Source organism: Myodes glareolus, chromosome 5 (assembly GCF_982192425.1).
Source record: "Myodes glareolus chromosome 5, mMyoGla1.1, whole genome shotgun sequence".
NCBI lineage: Eukaryota > Metazoa > Chordata > Mammalia > Rodentia > Cricetidae > Myodes > Myodes glareolus.
In genome coordinates this window covers 114,534,778-114,554,563 of record NC_142030.1, presented here as the reverse complement: position 1 = coordinate 114,554,563, position 19,786 = coordinate 114,534,778, and the positions used below count along the sequence as shown (strand labels likewise).

Below are 19,786 nucleotides of genomic sequence, written 5' to 3'. Positions count from 1 at the left end.
CACTCGGGAGGCAGAGGCAGGTGGATCTCTGTGAGTTCGAGACAAGCCTGGTGGTCTACAAGGGCTAGTTCCAGAACAGGCTCCAAAGCTACAGAGAAAACCTGTCTCGGAAATAAAAAAAAAAGATAAATAACTTTCTCACCTTCCTTAAGCAATAGAAAAGTCCGGAGTGGCTTCAGGAGTCTTAGAAAGTGACCATAGCAAAACAGAGTATCATGGAGAGATTTAAAAAGACAAAAAAAAAACCCTGCTCTCCAGAATCTATCTTCAGCATTTCACTGGACTAGAATTAGAACTACTTTTCTCTTTGCAGAGAATAATTACTCTAGAAATTAACAGGAATAATGAATCTTTCATGAAGAAAAGGTTGCTAAGGTAAGCATTTTTGCTATCTGGTATCCAAAGTGTGCCCTAAAGGCAATTCAGCAACATAAAATAAAGGTAGTTTTATTGGAATAATTGAAGAGGGTGTCACACAGAAAAACAGAGTGGTCAGAAACACAGAAAGGTTAAAGTTTTAAAGTAATGTCATCTTCCCTAAAAAAGTACCTATGTGCAGTTCTGATGAATCAGTGAGTAACAACAGTTAAAATTCTATCCAGAGTGTGTCCTGTGGAGAAGGGAAGTAGAGTGGGAAGATATTAAGGCAGTCTTTTCTCACAAATTTGCATGCTTGAAAAGTTAACCTGGTTACGAAATCTGAAGTTGATTTACTTGAAGTACTACTGAAATGACAAGGCAGTGGTGGCAAGAAGACAGCTATATATTTCAGATCTCAGCATCAGCCACACACAGACGCATCCTTCCGGCCCACTTCTTCCTTCAGAAACACAAGTAAGTGCTTTCCAGCCACTATTGCTAAACAATATAAATTACCTTTGAGGTAATAACAATGATGTGTTTCATCTCATGTGTATGTGATATTTTTCCTGGTTTTAATTCTCTTGCTCTTCTAAGAAAAAGTTAAATGCCTCCTTAATTTGTTACTTATCTAAAAATAATTATTTCCAAGTAAACATGTATATTCTATTTATTTTCAAATGAACGTATGTATTCTCTCGAACATGCAAGGACTGTATCTGGTAACTACAGCATCTTAAAGGAAAAGTTGAGATGTGATTTTAGACAGCTAACTGGATGCTAGCCATGGAAATCTTTACCCTGGAATTCATTATAAAACCTTTCTGCCAAGACTGAACACAGCCGGAGAGGAAGGAAAGATGAAAGAATTCTTTGTTAGCTGTTTGCAAAAGACTTAAACACACTATTTTGAATTCTAATTAGAAGATTAGAATATGTACATTGTGGAGGGCTTAAAAAATAATAATAATTTTATTTGCCAAAATCTTATAATGTAGGTGTGTCGTTTCCTTTAAGAAATGCTCATTATAGAGTGAAGGTCCATTTAGTGAGTCATTCTAAACTTTGCACTGACTTTATGCTGCTCTAGGACCTTAGGATCACCATGCATTTGCTTGCTGAAGCAACCACGAAATTCACACTTGAGCTGTACCAGCAGCTCAGGGAAACAAAGGACAACATCTTCTACTCCCCGATCAGTATCATGACAGCATTAGGAATGCTCCAGCTTGGAGCCAAAGGAAACACTAGACAGCAAATTGAGAAGGTAGGTGTAAGCTTCATTTCATTGACCAGTTTGAACTTGTCTCTCCATCACACTGTTAATGTGCAGATAGATGATGACAAAGCCAGAGGTCTGAGATGAAGAACAAGGAGCTGATCAGTCATTGCCATGGCAATGAGCACGGAAGTATGGGAGGGACACACCCTTCCCAAACATGGTCCAGACCATTCCTGGACAGCCTTTGGGTGCTGGGGGAGGATGATTGCCTTCATGTGCCCAACAATTAGAAGTGAGCATAAACCGTGGAGAACACTGATGAAAGCCGTGGATTGTCTCAACGCTGAGGGGTGAACTGAGGTGTTTCCTGGGCAACAAGCAGATAAGCATTATTCACATGCCTGGTGAATCAACTTTTGGTGTTTCGTACAAACTCTTGTACTAAAGTTTAGAGGATTTTTTTTTTCATTTTTTTCACCTGTTTTTCCAGATTTTGTTCTGTTTTTGTTTCATTGGAGTTGGACAGAACTTTCAGTGAAGTTTTTCTGCCCCACTTGCCATATCTTCCAGGTTCTTCAATTCAGTGGAGCCACAAAGAAGACAGCAGAGAAATCTGCAGACTGTCACGTGAGTCCAGGGCACCTCTTGCCTAGAGGAGCTGCAGATTTCTAACATGATAATTTAAGGAGAACATTTGTGTTTATAATTTGAAGCATTATAATTTTAAATGAACATTTCACAACTTAAAAAATCAATCTGTAAGGGAATTTCCAAACAAGATATAAAAACACAGAGTAGTGCCACATTTCTTTCTCGTAGTCAGAATGTGCATGATTTTGTTTTAAGCACAGAAGGTCAGTGTTGGATCTCGAGTAGGATGGCCTGGCTTCAGCTCTAGTTCCGCACCTCACAAATGGAGAACATGAGCAAAGCACAAACAACCTGAATCCCTGGGACCGCATTTTAGTAAAGTGGAACTAAAAAGGAATATGACTCAATACATACAAGCAAACACTTACAAAAACCTTTGACCTGAAGTAAATAAGAAAGTGTAATGAATGTTAGCTATTGTTATTGTAAGATAACAGTAATTATCATTATCACAATAATGTTACAATTTATCTTAATTTAACAATCACATATTCAAGTACATCTTGGAAATGATTGTTTCACATCTATATGGGTTTAGAACCTTAACCAGGCTAACCTCTTAGCTGGAAAAGAAAGCTATCCTGATTCAAAGATACTTAGATTCATAATTTAGCTGTAGCATCTCCTTAAAGAGGTCATCAAGTTCTCTGCACCTCTTTGTTTTCATCTAGATTGCACTCAGTCTTAAATTACTAACATGTAGTCTAATCCTTAAATGGACGGTGGGCACATACTATCTTACAGATGCACAGAATTTCAAACATCGGACAACTTAAGTCAAGACAGCCTGAAAGCATATTTAGTTCAAAAGTAGCAGATTGGAATATTTTTTAAAAAGAAGAAGAAGAAGAAAGGCGTTTCTGGAAGAATTTGAATGTAAATTGGGAATATTTAAGATAAAATACAACAGTTATCAGAGAATACTCAAAAAGTTGTGTTTGAGATTACAGATGTTTGGCTCTTTGTTTTGAATTTAGTACTTACATTAGCAGAGTGATTCAATGAACACCCGTTTTTTACATTGAAGGATGAAACATCAGAAAATGTCCATCACCAATTTCAAAAGCTGATGACTCAACTAAACAAATCCCATGGTGCTTATGACCTGAAGGCTGCCAACGGTATCTATGGAGCAAAGGAGTTTCCTTTTCTCCAGGTAAGTTGCACCTGGCTTTGCATACCTTTAATCTGCATCTTAGGTCTTACATCTCTTAATGACCATATGTAAGAGTGAGACCAGGCAGATTTACAGAGGCAACATTTGCCCAGGGAGCACCAGCCCCATAGTCACAGTTCTAAGCCACTGCATTGTCCAAGAGTCTAGTACTGTATGCATTAAGCATAAGCTCAGGAACAGTCCCATGAAAAAGAATGTAGGTAAGCAGATCTCGTCATGAGATGTTAGTAATGAGCCAGTGCTGACTCAATCACAGAGAGTACATCAGGAGATTTCTGAGAAATGGAAAGTTTCTGTAATGGGCAGGCTTGGGGAAATCCTGGAGAGAATTGGGAAGGTACCAGGAAATATAGCATTTCCTGCATTGAAGATGTAATCAAATGAGAAATGTAATGGTTGAACTTAGTGGTAAGCTAGCTCAGAAATAAATCAGCTGCCTTATTACTATGAAATCTTTTCTGTCTTCCTTTACCATAAAGTATTGACCTTCACTGACATTCTTACACCAGCCTTCACTGTGTTCTCACACTGCCTACATATTATTACCTTAGTCAAAAAAAAAAAAAACTGTGTGTTCATAAAATATCAGGTATGGTCAGGGTCTGCTATCAGATTGTAGTAGTATCACAAATAATGAAATCTAAATTATATCTAAATTGTTCTTAATTCTTTTTGATTCCTTCACATTTCAAAGGAATTTTTGGAAGACATTAGGAAATTTTACCAAGCCAGTGTGGAATCACTTGATTTTGTACATGCTGCAGGAGAAAGCGAAAAGAAGATTAATTCCTGGGTAGAAAGTCAAACAAATGGTACTGTATTGAAGGGTCACTGGAGAAAGTACCAGGGATGATGGGATGGTTTCCATAAATGTGAAGTGAGCCAGGGTAAAGTATGGAGAAATTAGCAAAAACCCAACCAGTGGACACAGGAGAGTCATTTACATTTAGTTTAGTTAGTGATATTTTTGAGAATCTGAAGACTCCACCCAGACTTGTTTTGATTTATCAGTGTTTTAAGTCATAGCCAATTCTGGAAAGCTAAGATAAAATGCTAGAAGTCCCTTTCTCTTTTGTCAGTCAAGAGAACAAGGAACTTCTTCTCATCTTAGAGCATGTCTGCACCTTGAGCTTCTGAAAGGATTTATCATGCTGTCTTCACCACTTTGGGCAGAAATCTCAACAAAACTTGCTCTCTGTAGACATGTATCCCATATCTCACTCTCTTGGTAGGCCAAGCCTGCAGGAAGTCCAACATGAAAGTTAACAGGACACACCTTGAGTAGTGTTTGGCATTACCAGGAATGCACTTCAGACAATAGAGTTCTTCTCATTTGTATAAAAGAACAATCAGGCCTTGGGTAGAGTAACACTTTGGGTAGTAAGCCTTAAATTGGAAAAAAAAAAAGTAAGTTACAGAGAGAGTAAGGAACAAAGACAAGGTGCTAGAGTGGATCAAAACAGCTTGTCAGTGTTCACTGTGAGTTGGCCATAATCACCCTAAATTTCTTCCCTATGACAAGAGCTGTCCATCCCAAGTAAATCACAAGGCACCGAGAGGAAGGCTGTGTCTTACGAACAAGTCAGTGAGTCCTTCAGTTAATGACTTGGGTGAATAAGCGATAAGTGACCAATAGTGAACTCTCATAGAGCATCCTCCAGACAAGTTCCTTCTACTTTGGTGATAAGCATTTTGTTCTTTCCCTGGCAGGGAAAATCAAAGACTTATTTCCGAATGGGAGCCTGAGCAGTAGCACTATACTGGTTCTCGTGAATGCAGTGTATTTCAAAGGACAGTGGGATCACAAATTTGATGAGAAGCATACTAGAGAAGGAAAATTTTGGCTTAATGAGGTACTGTTTTAAGTTTACTTATATAATGTCATATAGTGATGTGTATATAATTCAATTCAAATGTAAGTGGTACCATGGAAAGTACAAAATAAAATAAGTCTTGTGGGTTTTTTTTTCTTGTAACTTTGTTTAACTAAAAACAACTAAAGAAACTTTTGTTCAGACTTCACAAAATATAAGAATTATCTCTTCAGAGGATGTTGATGTGTTTGGTATCGCAACAATATTGTCTATGCTGTCTTATGTCTCCCTTGAATGTGTTTGATGCATTGATTTGTTACAGAAAACTAGTAAATCTGTCCAGATGATGATACAAACAAACGAGTTTAACTTTAACAGACTGGAGGATGTGCAGGCCAAGATACTGGAAATACCATACAAAGGCAAAGAGCTGAGCATGTTTATCCTTCTCCCAAATGAAACCAATGGCCTCAAGAAGGTGAAGCTTGTGTCTCCTACTCTTCCTTCTGTTGCCTATTTTTTTCCTAAGCTATCAAATTTAAATAAGACACTAATGAAAATAATTAAACATAAAAATAATAAAAAATTTTGAAGGAGATATTGTGTTTCATCCTATATTACATACAATCTGAAACATACTGAAGACTTGCTTAATTGTAATTAAGTTGAGCTATACACATTAAATATCAACTTCATGACAATAATAGGGAACAAGTCAAATCTTGTTGAAAGAAATAAACCACAATGTAGATAATGTTTATGAATATTTTGAATAAAAATGTAAAACTTAGAGTATTATATAATAACTATAGAATGTAATGATGTCAGAAAAATATAAAGATACATCTATTAAAAGTAACATAGGGAGCATAAATAATAATCTATACAAAATGATTATATTGTTTTTGAATTTTGTTAATAATAATATCTAATTTTAAATTATCTAAATCAATAATATCTATATTAAATCATCAGTATGTGTTGTATTTATATAATACAGCTTTCATAATATTTATGGCTAAAGGTTTCCTTTAATTCATTGCTCATATGAGTTATAGGCTTTTAGTTAATCACAGCATTTTCTTTTTTTCTATTTTTATAGCTTGAAGATAATCTCACCGCTGATAAGTTAATAGAGTGGACAAGCCCACAGAATATGGACATGGTAGAGGTGCAGTTATCCTTACCTCGATTCAAAGTGGAAGAGAAGTACGACCTCCCGGCTCCACTGGAACACATGGGGATGGTGGATGCTTTCATTGCACAGAAGGCCGACTTCTCAGGCATCAGTGACAACCAAGATCTCGTGGTGTCTAAAGTTTTACACAAGTCCTTTGTGGAAGTAAATGAAGAGGGGACAGAAGCTGCAGCTGCCACGGGGGTAGAAGTGTCTTTAACATCAGCAATGATAACCGAAGATTTCTCTTGTGATCACCCTTTCCTGTTCCTCATCAAGCACAAGAAGATGAACAGCATCCTCTTCTTTGGCAAAATGTCTTCTCCTTAAGGCTGTAGCTCTACCTTGCTTCTGGGAAGTTAGCAGAGGTGCTGTAGTTAATCGAGACCTGGAAACAACAGTTTCTCTTGCTTTGCTTTGCTTTCCCATCTCAGAATCATCACTGAGATGTAGTGGTTTATGCAGAATGTCTCTGTTTTTTTTTTCTTTCTATATACCCATATAAGCATTCTCTGAAAGAAAAATGTTCAGTGAAAAGATGAGGGGCTGTTTATTTTAAACTAATATTTATCTGTTCATGATCTGTTTTTAAATGAGTTAAAGGAAACAATACATTCTCTTTAAACTGATAACTAAAAACACCTACACTTCTTTGACGTTAGGAGACATCTGGGGATCTTCATATGCTTCTAAGTTTTGTGATTTTATAGAAAATATTATCAATAAAATAATGATTTTTTTCAACTTATATTACTTTACTGTATTTTCAATTGCAAAAGGTCAATCATACATAATGAATATAAGGTAGAAATATATTAATCATATGGAAGGAGATATTTAAAACAAACTCAGCTATGCTAAACTGGGATGATATGCAGATACATGCTTGTTTTATTTTAACAGTAAGAAAACTTTATGAATTTATTGTTTATTGTGGTACAAAAAATCAACTCAAGGCCTTACATACTAGATAAGTTCTCTACCACTGAGACAAGTATCCAACACAAAGAAAATTTAAAATACCACAATGCAAAGGAATATTTTTAGCAAAGATAAATTAGGAATATATTAATATAATTTACTTTATCAACAGCCCTGGAAAGAGATCCCTAGAGATCTGCATTGTCCAATGTAATAATCATTAGCCAGCTGTAGTCACATACAAATTAATTGAAGTTACATTAAGTAAAATTAGTACATTTTCTTAACTCCCTAATTAATATGTACCCTGAAGCAATACCTGGTTGTAGGAAGAACCACAAACTGAGATTACCCGAGCACCACCCAATAACAAGACCATCCAAAGGAAATGCCTAGCTTTCCAACTGCTCTAAATAGGACCACCTGTGAGCACACACTCACCAAGACACCCATAGACAAATGTCAGCCAATCAGGAGTCCTGAACCTCAGAAACCCTTCACCCCTACCTTTACTACTATAAAAACCCAACTCTACCTGAGCTCAAGGCTCTTTGTGTATTCTAATATGTTAGACATGCAGAGAGACCGAGTTTGCGAACTTACATTTTTATGGCTCCTTGATTTTACATACGGGACTCTGTCTCTTTATTGGCTTTGGGGGGGGGGCTTTCCAGGTTTGAACATAACAGCTAGCATGCAGTACCTTGCACAAAGCAATTTTTAATATGTCTAGCATCATAATTCCATCACCACAGAACACTCTGTAGGTCATCTTAATAACCTAGAAAATTATGTGACAAAATTTAACATAAGTACCTTACAAGGGCTCTTAATAAATAAAAATAGAAGGGGTTAAATCTTTAACAACTAAAACAGAACTACCCAAATTTCAAATCCAAACTCAGAATGGATAAGAATCACTAGAAACATTGAGCCCAAAAACTATAAGAGAAAACCAATGGTCTTAACTTTTAACAATATTAGATAAGTTCATTTAAAAAGTCAGTGAGTCTGTAGAGTGTGACATAGTTTGCACACTTTACAAAGAAAAAATAGTAGCCTGTACCCATGTGGAAAAATAGACCCTATCTGTAGAGGATTGCTTAAACTACAGCAACCCAACAGAGCACACAGAAATAAAGAATCTGGAATAGCTCCCTGATGTTCAGGGCTCAGTGGAAATGAGCACATTCTCACAGTGCTTTGGCAAAAGACGCTAGTCATCTCTTTTGATCTACTTTGGATGCAAATTGACAGAGCAGGAAAAACCTGCTTGCCCTTCTCTAATCCTTCCTCTCATCTTTTATCCACCCATCCTGTGTTCTAAACTTGAAAGGAGTCCCACTTTCTTCAGCTCACATTTACTGGCTAAAGAAAGGTGTTAGGTTTGATGAATCTGTCTGGTTCCAAAGGTTTACCCCCCTCCCCCGTGGTCCTGTTCAGGGAAACTTTGACTTTCAAAATCAGTAGAAATCCAACTTCCTGTTCATTGTTCTGAAAGTTCCACATGTAGTAGGAACATGCAGAGTCGGGGGCAAACTTGCTTAGAAGCGAAAAAGATCTTGCATGGGAGAGGTCACAGCTATCTGGGCACAACTTGATAAGCATCAAAAAGTTTTGTTTTATTTTATTTTTGTTTTATTTGCTTTTTCTTCTGTTTTGACTTTGGAATTATAAGACATTTGTATGTGTTTCAAGCGAGCAAAAATAATGGGATTTTTATTTTTAGTAATCTTTGGAGTAACAAATATGGCTCAGAATTAGAATGTATTTATAAAATTGATTCTATTTATTCATAAATTGCACAATATATCGTGGGATTCCATAGCAGAATGTTCATGGTGTGAACTCTGAAGTAGAAAAGGACAGCTTCAGACTTTTGGTATCCTGTTCTCCCTGCGGGATTGTTGGCCCTGCCTTGACAGAAGGAGAGGAGCTCAGTCCTGCCTCCACTTGATGCATTGTGTTTTGCACAAACCCTGAATGGAGACAGAGAAGGAGTGGATAGGGAAGGAAGTAAATAGGAAAGGGGAGAGTACAGGAGAAGAGGAGAGAGCAGAAACTGATTGGTATGTAAAATATATTTTAAAAATGTTATTTAAATTAAAAAATAGAAGAGAAGAGAAGAGAAGAGAAGAGAAGAGGAAAAGGAAAGGAAAAAGGAAAGGAAAGGAAAGGAAAGGAAAGGAAAGGAAAGGAAAGGAAAGGAAAGGAAAGGAAAGGAAAGGAAAGGAAAGGAAAGGAAAGGAAAGGAAAGAGCAGCTTCACCTGGGAAGATAGTCCACTCTGTTCTTGTCATGACACATAAGAGCCATCTTCCCTGGTTTTGTTTTAAAACAGAGAATATATTTAGCTAATCTCTAGAGAACTATTGATCTCAAGATGAAGTCAAAAACTATCATTTTCTGAAATGCAAATTCTCCAAAGTTATGTAAAATTGACATGATATTGTGAACATTGTTTCATAAAACAATGTTTTTGGAAGAGGTGGTTAATTACAAGTGAATTATTGTCTCACTTAGAATTTCTGAGTAAATTCAGGCTCTTTAAGATTTCATCTGGAATATCCAGTGACTCTACGTAGACTATGGTGTTTCTGTAAAGGAGCTTTTAGCACCATTCGAGACAAATTAAAATGCAACCAGTACCTCTTCCCTCAGTGACCTGATGAGGGACTGGGAAGGACAGTTCCTTCTTCTCAGTTGTGTCTGTCAAGTATTGTTCTCAGTCATAGAATACTACTAACCCACAGGGAAAAAAATCCAGGAGTTCTGAGGGCAAGAAAGAGCAGGTTCCTGACACTCTGGTTAAAGATGAGCGGCACAGACTGAACTGATGTAAAGGTTTTCTGTTACACTGTTGATATCTTCAGGCTTCTGTGTCTCATTTGAACAAAGAAATTGAAACAATGGGTTCCCATGTTGCTGTGGTCATTTAGCTTCCTTGTCCCTCTGGGTCACAGGCACAACTCCTAATCACATGGTGCTCTCCTGGGGAAGAGTCTGCATTTTCAGCCACCTTCAGGTGATTATTAGGAGTTTAAAGTGACACTTGCAGTAAGAGTTTGCGCATGGCTAATGTGTGATAATAAACATGCTGGTGCAGCTTCCATCCAGCCTGCGTTTTATAACTCTAAACCTTAATCTTAAAAACCTTACTTAATTTTTCCCAAGTATATTGTTATGATTAACAAATAAAACTTGTACATGTGTCAGGGGGCTTTTCATTCACCGATAGACAACAAATGCAAGCACAGAATACTCAGCTTTAATTCTCGTACATTGATTTGATCTCTCAGAGCTGCCAGCTACCTTGCAAAAGTTACCCCTACCTTCACAATGTTCTTTCATGTTGAAGCTCAGGAATTCAGATTTTCAAATGATGTAAAAAATTCCCAGTGACATATTCCTTATGATTCCCTCCTAAATACCCTTAGAGGTCAATTCACCCTATGATTCTAATCAGTAAGTGAATTGAATTTCTCCCAAGACTTAGTCACACAATAGAAAAAGAAAAGGAAAATTAAGAAAACACAGAAACTGAAATATTTTCAAACAATGAAGAATAAACAAAATATTAAATATGTGGGCAAATATAAAAGATATTGTGGTCAATTTTTTAAAAGTAACTATTTAAAGCATAAAGAACAGTTAAGTACTTACTGTGGAATGGATAATGAATGTAGAAATAAAATCCGCACACAGCTAAAAGTGCTATAATCCCTAAACAACCACAGTCACAGCTGTGACAAGGATGGAAGTATACACTATAGGTAATGAAAGTGCCCAGGAAAGAAGAAGAGGAAATACAAACAGTCACAAAATGGTCACAGTAAATGTCCACCTTGGTGTGTGTTATCAGACTGCACTACAATCAAGATCCCAGGGCAGCTGCTCTGACTCTATTTTTTTAAATTCTTCTCTCATTCATTATATCACAAACTTAGTTTCTCATCCCTCCACTCTTCCCAACCACCCCCCATCACCTCCCCTCTTCCCCAGATCCACTCCTCCTCCATTTCCCTTCAGAAAAGAATATGACTCCCGGGGTTATCAGCTGAACATGACATCACAAGTTACAATAAGACTTGGCCCAAACCCTCATATCAAGGCTGGACAAGGCAACTCAATATGAGGAAAAGGGTCCCAAAGCAGACAAAAGAGTCAGAACCACCTCTCCACTCCCCACTCCCACTGTTAAGAGTCCCATAAAACACCAAGTTGCACAGCCATGCATGTAAGTGGAACATCTAGCCCAGGTCCACACAGGGTCCATGTTTGTCTCTTCAATCTCTGGGAGCCCCTATGAGTCCTGCTTAGTTGATTCTATGAGCTCTGTTTTGTAGTATCCTCTACCCCTCTGACCTCCTACAATCTTTTCTCTCTTCTTCAGAGTTCCCCTGGCACCATCCCTGATTTCAAGCTGTACTACAGAACTATAGTAATAAAAATCAAATGGTATTGGCATGATAAAACAGATTGATCAATGGAATTGAATCTAGACACCAGACATAAATCTACACACCTATGGACACCTAATTTTTTTATAAAGAAGCCAGAAATATACAATGGAAAAAAGGAAAGCATCTTCAACAAATAGTGCTGTTCTAATGGAATGCCTGCATGTAGAAGAATGCAAATAGATCCATATTCATCACCCTGCATAAAACTCAAGTATAAGTAGATCAAAAACCTCAGCATTAAACCAGATACACTGAACCTAATAAGAGAAAAATTAGGGAATATGACATGGTTTTCCCCTCTGTATGCTATGAATATCATTGGTGAATAAAGAAACTGTCTTGGCCTGTTGATAGGCAGAACTTAGATATGTAGGGAAAACTAAACTTAATGCTGGAAGAAAAGAGACAGAGTCAAGAAGAAGACATAGAGCAGCTATTGGAAACAGACTTGCTGAAACTTTTTGCTGTTAAGCCACTGCAAACTGACAATACACAGATTAGTGGAAATGGGTTAAATTAAGATGTAAGAGATAGTCAATATGAAGTTAGAGCTAATGGGGCAAGTAGTGATTTAAATATATAGTTTCTGTGTGCTTATTTTGGGACCAATCAGCCCAAACAAAAAAGCAGTTTCTTCCAACAAATTGGCACTCAAAGTGGTTATTGATTTGAAAGATTGTTTCTTCACTATACCTTTACAAGAAAAGGACAGAAAACTTTGCCTTCACAGTGTCTACTTATAATAATTATATTATAATAATATAATATAATAATTCTCAACCTACTAGGAGATACCAGTGGACTGTCCTCCTACAAGGAATGCTCAATATCCCCACCCTATGCCAATACTTTGAAAGTCAACCATTAGAAATAATACAGAAGCAATTCCCTAAGTCTATAATTTACCATTACATGGATGACATTTTGCTATCTGATTCAAACATAGATACTTTAGAAAGAATTTTTGAAGAGTGAAAAAAGTTTTGCCAAGATGGGGATTAGAAATTGCTCCTGAAAAAATATAGAGAGGAGATTCTGCCAATTACCTAGATTATAAAATAGGTTTGCAGAAAATAAGAACACAAAAAGCAAAAATTAGGAGAGAATGATTGTGGACTCTGAATGACTTTCAAACATTGTCAGGAGATATTTCTAGTCTATGACCAACTGTTGAGAAAACACCTGATCTAATAGTTTATTTAAACAAAACCTTAGATGGTGACAAAGACTTAACTAGTCCCAGAGAATTAACAGCTGAAGTATAAAAGGAATTGATTGTTGTTGAAGAAAACTTACAGGAGGCACATGTGAACAGAGTGAATCCAAATCTTAAATGTGTTTTGGTTATATTGCCTTCAAGAATTTCCCCTACAGGAATTTTAATGCCAAGGGAAGATATTATCTTAGAAGGGATCTTTTAGCCACACAAACCAAGTAAAAAAATTAAAAACTTATGTCAAAAAGACTCTGAATTAATTGTAAAAGAAAAATTGAGACTTTGTCAACTAACAGGTATAAATAGACTCAGTAGAGATTATAGTGCCTTTTACTACTGATGATATAAAAAAATATGGGATGACAATGAACCTTGGCAAAGAGATTATGTTAATTTTTTAACAGCAATTATCCCAAAAGTGATAGAATTAATCTTATAAAGGGAACTACTTGGGTCCTTCCTTCCCTACATTGTACAGAACACACCAATAACTGAAGCCTGTACATTCTATACTGATGCAAATAAATCAGGAATGGCAGGTTACAAATCAGAAGATTTAAGTAAGATGGAAGAAAGCCCTTATAATTCTGCCAAAAGGCAGAATTATATGCTATTCTTGTGGTGCTAAGGAATTTTAAGGAACCTCTTAATATAATTACTGATTCACAACATGCAGAAAGAATTGTCTTATATATTGAAACCACTGAATTCATATCAGATGATACAGAATTGACTTCATTATTCATACAGGTTCAAGATATAAACAGGAATAGGCTTTGTCCTATATACATAACACACATCTGATCCTATGTAGTTCTACCAGGTCCTCTAGCACTAGGTAATGCAGAAATTGATTGATTACTGATTGGAAGTTGGTGTAGGAGGTTATTCTGTCTATGTGTTGCTTTCATTGGTTGAATAAAGAAACTGCCTTGGCCTTTTGATAGGGCAGAACTTAGGTGGGGTAGGCTGAACTGAATGCTGCAAAGAAGGGCAGTGTGGAAGATGTCATCATTCTCCTGCCCAAGACAGATTCTGGTTAGACTCATGCGGGTAAGCCACAGGCACGTGGTGATACACATTAATGGAGATAGGTTAAACTAATATGTGAGAATTAGACAATAAGAGGCTAGAGATAATGGGCCAGGCAGTGTTTAAGTGAATACATTTTTTGCATGATTATTTTGGGGATTAAGCTAGTAGGGAGCCTGGGACCAAAAGCAGACCCTCTCTCCTACTACAGGAAGTATTTTTAAGGCCTAAGAATTTCTTAAGAACATTATGTCAATAGCAAAGGTTTAAAGAAAGAGTTTTCTATTACATGACAACAAGCTAAAGAGATTATAAAGAAAGTCCTACTTCCTCTTTCTATAATCAAACACTGCTACCTGCAGGTGTAGCATGAGGGTCTGCTTGTTGGGGTTTCTGTCCTGCCCAGTTCCCACAGCCAGTAAGCCCCAAAGAAATTACACAGAGGTCTACATTTGATTATAAACTGTTTGGCCCATTAGCTCAGGCTTCTTATTAATTCTTATAACTTATATTAACCCATTATTCTTATCTATGTTAGCCACATGACTCAGTACCTTTTTTAGCGGGGCAGGTCATACCCTGCTTCTTTTGTGTCTGGACAGGATTTGGGAGGAATGGGCTTCCTTTTTCCCAGAATTCTCCTGTTCTGTTTGACCTGCCTCTACTTCCTGTCTGGTTTTCCTGCCTAAACTTCCTGTCTGGCTACTAACCAATCAGCATTTATTTAAAACATAATTGACAGAATACAGAATTGTCCCACACCATGCAGAGAGTAACCCACAAGGTACTCAAAGTAATGAAATCTGGCAGATGGATATGTTCCTCTTTGCAGAATTTGGAAAATTAAAATATGTATACCACACTATTGACACTTATTCAGGTTTTTAATAGGCAACTGTTTTGAACTCAGAAAAGGCCAATTCAGTAATCACACATTTATTAGAAGTTATGGCCATCATGGATATACCTGCACAAATAAAGACAGATAACGGTCTATCATATGTCTCTAAGAAAAATGAAACAGTTTTTTGTTTATTATAATCTAAAGTATATTACAGGTATATCAAACAATTCTACAAGTCAGACAGTTATAGAAAGATCAAACTGAACTATAAAGAATATTTTTTTACACTTATTTATTTATTATATCTATAATATTCTGTCTGTGTGTATGCCTGCAGTCCAGAAGAGGGCACCAGACCCCATTACAGATGGTTGTGAGCCACCATGTGGTTGCTGGAAATTGAACTCAGGACCTTTGGAAGAGCAGGCAATGCTCTTAACCTCTGAGCTATCTCTCCAGCCCCCTATAAGAATATGTTAAACAAACAGAAAGGGATGGAAAATAGATTACATAATGCTTTATTGACCTTGGATTTTCTTAATGCTAATGAGAAAGAGACAACAGCAGCAGAGAGACATTGGATAAAAGAAAAATCTTCTGAATTTAATAAGCTGGTGCATTTCAAGGATGTGTTGACTTCACAATGGAAGCCAAGAGATGTGCTATGTCAGGGTAGGGGTTTTGCTCTTGTTTCAATGGGAGAAGAAGCATTATAGATACCATCAAAATTAATAAAGATTTGGCTTGCAAAAGAGAAATCTCTTGAGAAAGAGCAATAACAACTCATCCACAGAGGTGACAACCAATCAGGTGGTAAGAAAACCTCACAAGGGTTGGGGCAAGGTTCTGTTCTTGTTTCTGCAGGAAAATACTCATCTTCAAAATGTTAAGAGACCCTGGACATCTAAATGCCTAAAGAGGAAAAAAATGCCTAGATAGGATCACCAAAGAGAATTATCACTTATGAGTACAAGTTATCTGAGGGAAAGTATCTCTGAATACTAAATAAAATAGTCATAACTCACTTAAAAATCAAAGTTGGCTTTGGAGTAGAATAATGGCTCTGTCCTTCTCTAAATACAAGCATGTTGTTACAATAAAAATTCAGTTTCTGCTTCATATCAGGAGCCAAGGTATGGGACAGAAAGAAAAAATAATTTAGAAAAAAAATACTTTTCTTCATACCTATTTTTGTCTCTATCATACCTTTAATTGAATACATATGTCTGTATAAGTAATGTTTAAATTTTCCACAATGAACAATAAATTTTCCTGTAGTGATTTTTGAAGTTTCCAGGAAGAAGATGAGGCCCCAACAACAACTCCACCTGGTTGATATGATGTCATGATGCTGATAGTGCTACTATAAGACCTGTTTTGGGTACCAGCTGTTCAAGACGGTTCCAACTTGGTTATCTGAAATAGTGCACTATTTACAGTGTTCTGGCCAGAACTCCAAATGGAAACCTTAGAAAAACCCTACCGAATACTCAGAGACTATTCGCAATTTTACCAGACAGTATTCTTGGAACTTAACCATCATTTTACTTTCACAGGATCTCATAGAAAGAGCATCACCCCCATGACAGCTGGAAGTAATTCTAGAAGACAACCTTCCCTCTCCCAACAAAGTTTGTTCTCAGGGTTAGGGACATCATTTAGGGGTTGATTATAATTGGTATAGGGTTGGAGGTTGGGAGAAATTATGTAGGCTCAGGGGATATTAGCTCATATTCCCTAATATAATGTTTCTTTATATTTAAAGGGGGATATGTTATATGATTTGCATTGATATGAATCTTGGCTTATTGATACAAATTTAAGGTCAATTTGTGTTATGTGTATTCCTGCTCTTGATTAAGGTACTGTATTGCAGCTCATTTAAAAATGTAATGTATAATTAAGAAATATAAGCTAATAGTCATAATAATCAAGCTTATAGTCATGTTAGGTTTTCTTGATACATAGAAATATATTTCAGTTAGATAGGTATTCTTCAAAGCTTTCAAAGACTAGAGAATATGGCATTTAAAATGTTTTAAGAATTTAGAACTTATCATGACAATGAGACACATCTGCTCCTGGCAGCACCAATCTACTTCAAGAGGATGATGGGCATCAAAGAGGCCCCTTATGGAGTTGTTTAGCCATTTGGGCAAGAAACTGTTCTTGCCTGGACTCCTATGTGAACTGGACATGCAGAACCAACAGAGAAATGACTGATGAACTTGCATAAAGGTGAAACAATCCTTTGGGGTTCTTGCTTCATGCAAGAGTCTGCTAGACATTCTGCAGGACACAGAAGAAAGTGACTGACAAACTTCCAATAGAGGTGGAACTGTCTTTGAAATTTCCTGCTTCATGGAAAATCTGCTAAAGATGGATGCCCTAATGGTACAGAATAACTTTGGGTGACTGTCCAGGCAGCAAGATGTCTCTGTCATTTCTAGAGTTTTGGAAATTGCTTATAATGTACTTCCTGTTTCCTTAGGTAATGTCACACACCCTTCTAGAGTCTTTGATGGAAATGAAGAATTTATAGTTATAGTTTTCCTTAGATATGATAAAAGATAAAGTAGACATAACTATTACAACTGTAATTCTTGCTTGATACCTGTTTTGTTTAGTGAAATTTTTTATGTTAAAGTGAAAACTTTCCTTATTTAAACAGAAAGGGGGAAGTGATGTGGGATTCCCCTCTGTATTCTATGAATACCATTGATAAATAAAGAAATTGCCTTGGCCTGTTGAAAGGGCAGAACTTAGGTAAGCCGGGAAAACTAAACTGAATGTTGAGAGAAAGGAGACAGAGTCAGGGAGAAGTCAGGGAGCCACCCTCAGAGACAGACATGCAGAAATTTGCTGGTAAGCCACAGCTACATGGCAATACACAGGATAATAGAAATAGGTTAGATTATGATGTAAGAGTTAGCCAATAAGAAGCTAGAGCTAATGGGCCAAGCAGTGTTTTAAATAATATAGTTTCTGTGTGGTTATTTTGGGGCTGAGCAGCCAGAAATCAACAAGCAGTCTCCTCCAACAGGAATAGCCTTGAACACACTGACACAGGACAAAACACTGATAGTTCAGACACTAAGGTCAACAAATAATAAATGGGACTTTATGAAACTGAACAGGCAAAGGACACTGTCAATAAGGCAAAAGACAGCCAAGAGATTAGGAAAAGACTTTTACCAACTCCACGTCTGACAGAGGGCTAATATCAAAAATATATAAAGAGCTCAAGAAACTAGACATCAACAAACTAAACAATCTAATTTAAAAGTGGGGTACAGATCTAAACAGAGAATTCTCAACAGAGGAAACCAAAATGACTGAGAAACATTTTAAAAATGTTCAGCATCCTTAGCCATCAGGCAAATACAAATCAAAAGGACTCTGAGATTTCATATTACACCTGCCAAAATGGCTAAAATCAAAAACACAAATGACAGCTTATTCTGGAGAGGATGTGGAGCAAGAGGAACTCCTCCATTACTGGTGAGAGGCAAAACTTATACAGCCATTCTGAAAATCAATATGGCAGTCCCTCAGAAAACTTGGAAATCAATCTACCTCAAGACCCAGCTACACCACTCCTGGGCATATACAAAAAAGGATGTTCCATCATACCTTAAGGACATTTACCCAACTATGTTCATAGTGGCTTTATTTTTAATAGCCAGAAACTGGAAGCAACCTAAATGTCCCTCAACCAAGAAATGGATAAACAAAATGTGATACATTTATATAATGGAGTATTACTTAGCTGTTAAAAAAAACAGTGACATCATAAAATTTGCAAGCAAATGATGAAAATATAAAATAATCATCCTAAGTGATATGTAACCTAGACTCAGAAAGATGAACATGATGTGTACTCACTTGTAAGTAAAGAATAGCCATGCTACAATTCACAGACCCAGAGAGGCCAAGAAACAAGAAGGGCTCAAGAGATTATGCATGGATATCCCAGAGAAAAGGAAATAAAATGGATTTTGTGAGGATAGAAACAGGGGGAATCAGGCATCCAGGTAGGGAATGTGGGTTGGAGGGAAAGAATGCTGAGAGAGATATTGGAGTTGGGAGGAGTGTTGTGGACACCTAGTATAGTGGGAAGTCCCTGGAATCTGCCCTAGTGAGCCTACCAAAGACTCCTAGGAGCCTGAACCCACCATCTTCTGTCACCAGGCAAAGCTTCCGGAAGACCAAGCTACAAACTCTGCCTGCCTGTGAGATACGTACGCTGAAGCCATGGTGGTGCAGAACTTGTGGGAGTGGCCAACTAATGATGGTCCAAGTTGAGACCCACCCCACCAGAGGGAACCTATGCCTGATACTGCCTGACAGGCCAGGAACCAGAGGTTCCATAGCCCCAGAGACCCTGCACAGAAACAAACACAGCTGGAAAAAAACATTATTAATAATGAAATTATATTCATAGATTGGCGCCTAGCCCAGTTGTTATCAGAGAGGCATCATTCAGCAACTGATGGGAGCAGATGCAGAAACCCACAACAGATTCTACTTTCTGATGCATTATTGAGGGTTCTAAACTCAACCTGTTTTTCATAATGTTGGTAAGAAAGTACTGGAGCTCCCTCAATTGGCAGCCAAGAAAAACTCAAAGAGAGCAAGCCTTGACCACAAAAAAAATAAAAAAACACTTCACCTTTGTTCCAACCTTAACCTTAGTAGAAGTCAAAACCAGTTGGCCCTATTGAGCTTCTCAAATGTTCTTGTGCCTGTCTATGTTCTCCCCATAAGGCCTCAGTGTATAACAATCTCTTCATACCCTTGTGGTCCATGTGAAGCATCATTCAGCATTCAGCAGTCACATCCCACCAGTTTTGTGTTGCTAGGATCTTTCAACTTCTAAGAGTCATCAGTGCATCCAAGTATATTTTTTC

The 19,786-nt window shown here is 37.1% G+C and overlaps 1 protein-coding gene across 1 annotated transcript; it reads left to right on the top strand.

The window, feature by feature from the left end:
- The first annotated feature begins 682 nt into the window (after positions 1-682).
- Positions 683-7,149, top strand: LOC125406676 (serpin B4-like). The gene is made up of 8 exons (XM_048443729.3): positions 683-834; positions 1,451-1,627; positions 2,153-2,209; positions 3,261-3,389; positions 4,105-4,222; positions 5,121-5,263; positions 5,547-5,702; positions 6,327-7,149. Exons 2-8 carry the CDS (start codon positions 1,466-1,468, stop codon positions 6,729-6,731), a joined length of 1,170 nt encoding a protein of 389 aa, XP_048299686.2. The 5' UTR covers positions 683-834; positions 1,451-1,465; the 3' UTR covers positions 6,732-7,149.
- Positions 7,150-19,786: the final 12,637 nt, after the last annotated feature.

What these genes read in the sequence shown, in the direction of transcription:
- LOC125406676 (XM_048443729.3), top strand. Translation starts at nt 1,466, where the DNA reads ATGCATTTGCTTGCTGAAGCAACCACGAAATTCACACTTGAGCTGTAC. An exon ending in GGTAGAAAGTCAAACAAATG is followed by an intron (nt 4,223 to 5,120) that starts GTACTGTATTGA and finishes TTTCCCTGGCAG; the next exon opens with GGAAAATCAAAGACTTATTT. An exon ending in GAAAATTTTGGCTTAATGAG is followed by an intron (nt 5,264 to 5,546) that starts GTACTGTTTTAA and finishes GATTTGTTACAG; the next exon opens with AAAACTAGTAAATCTGTCCA.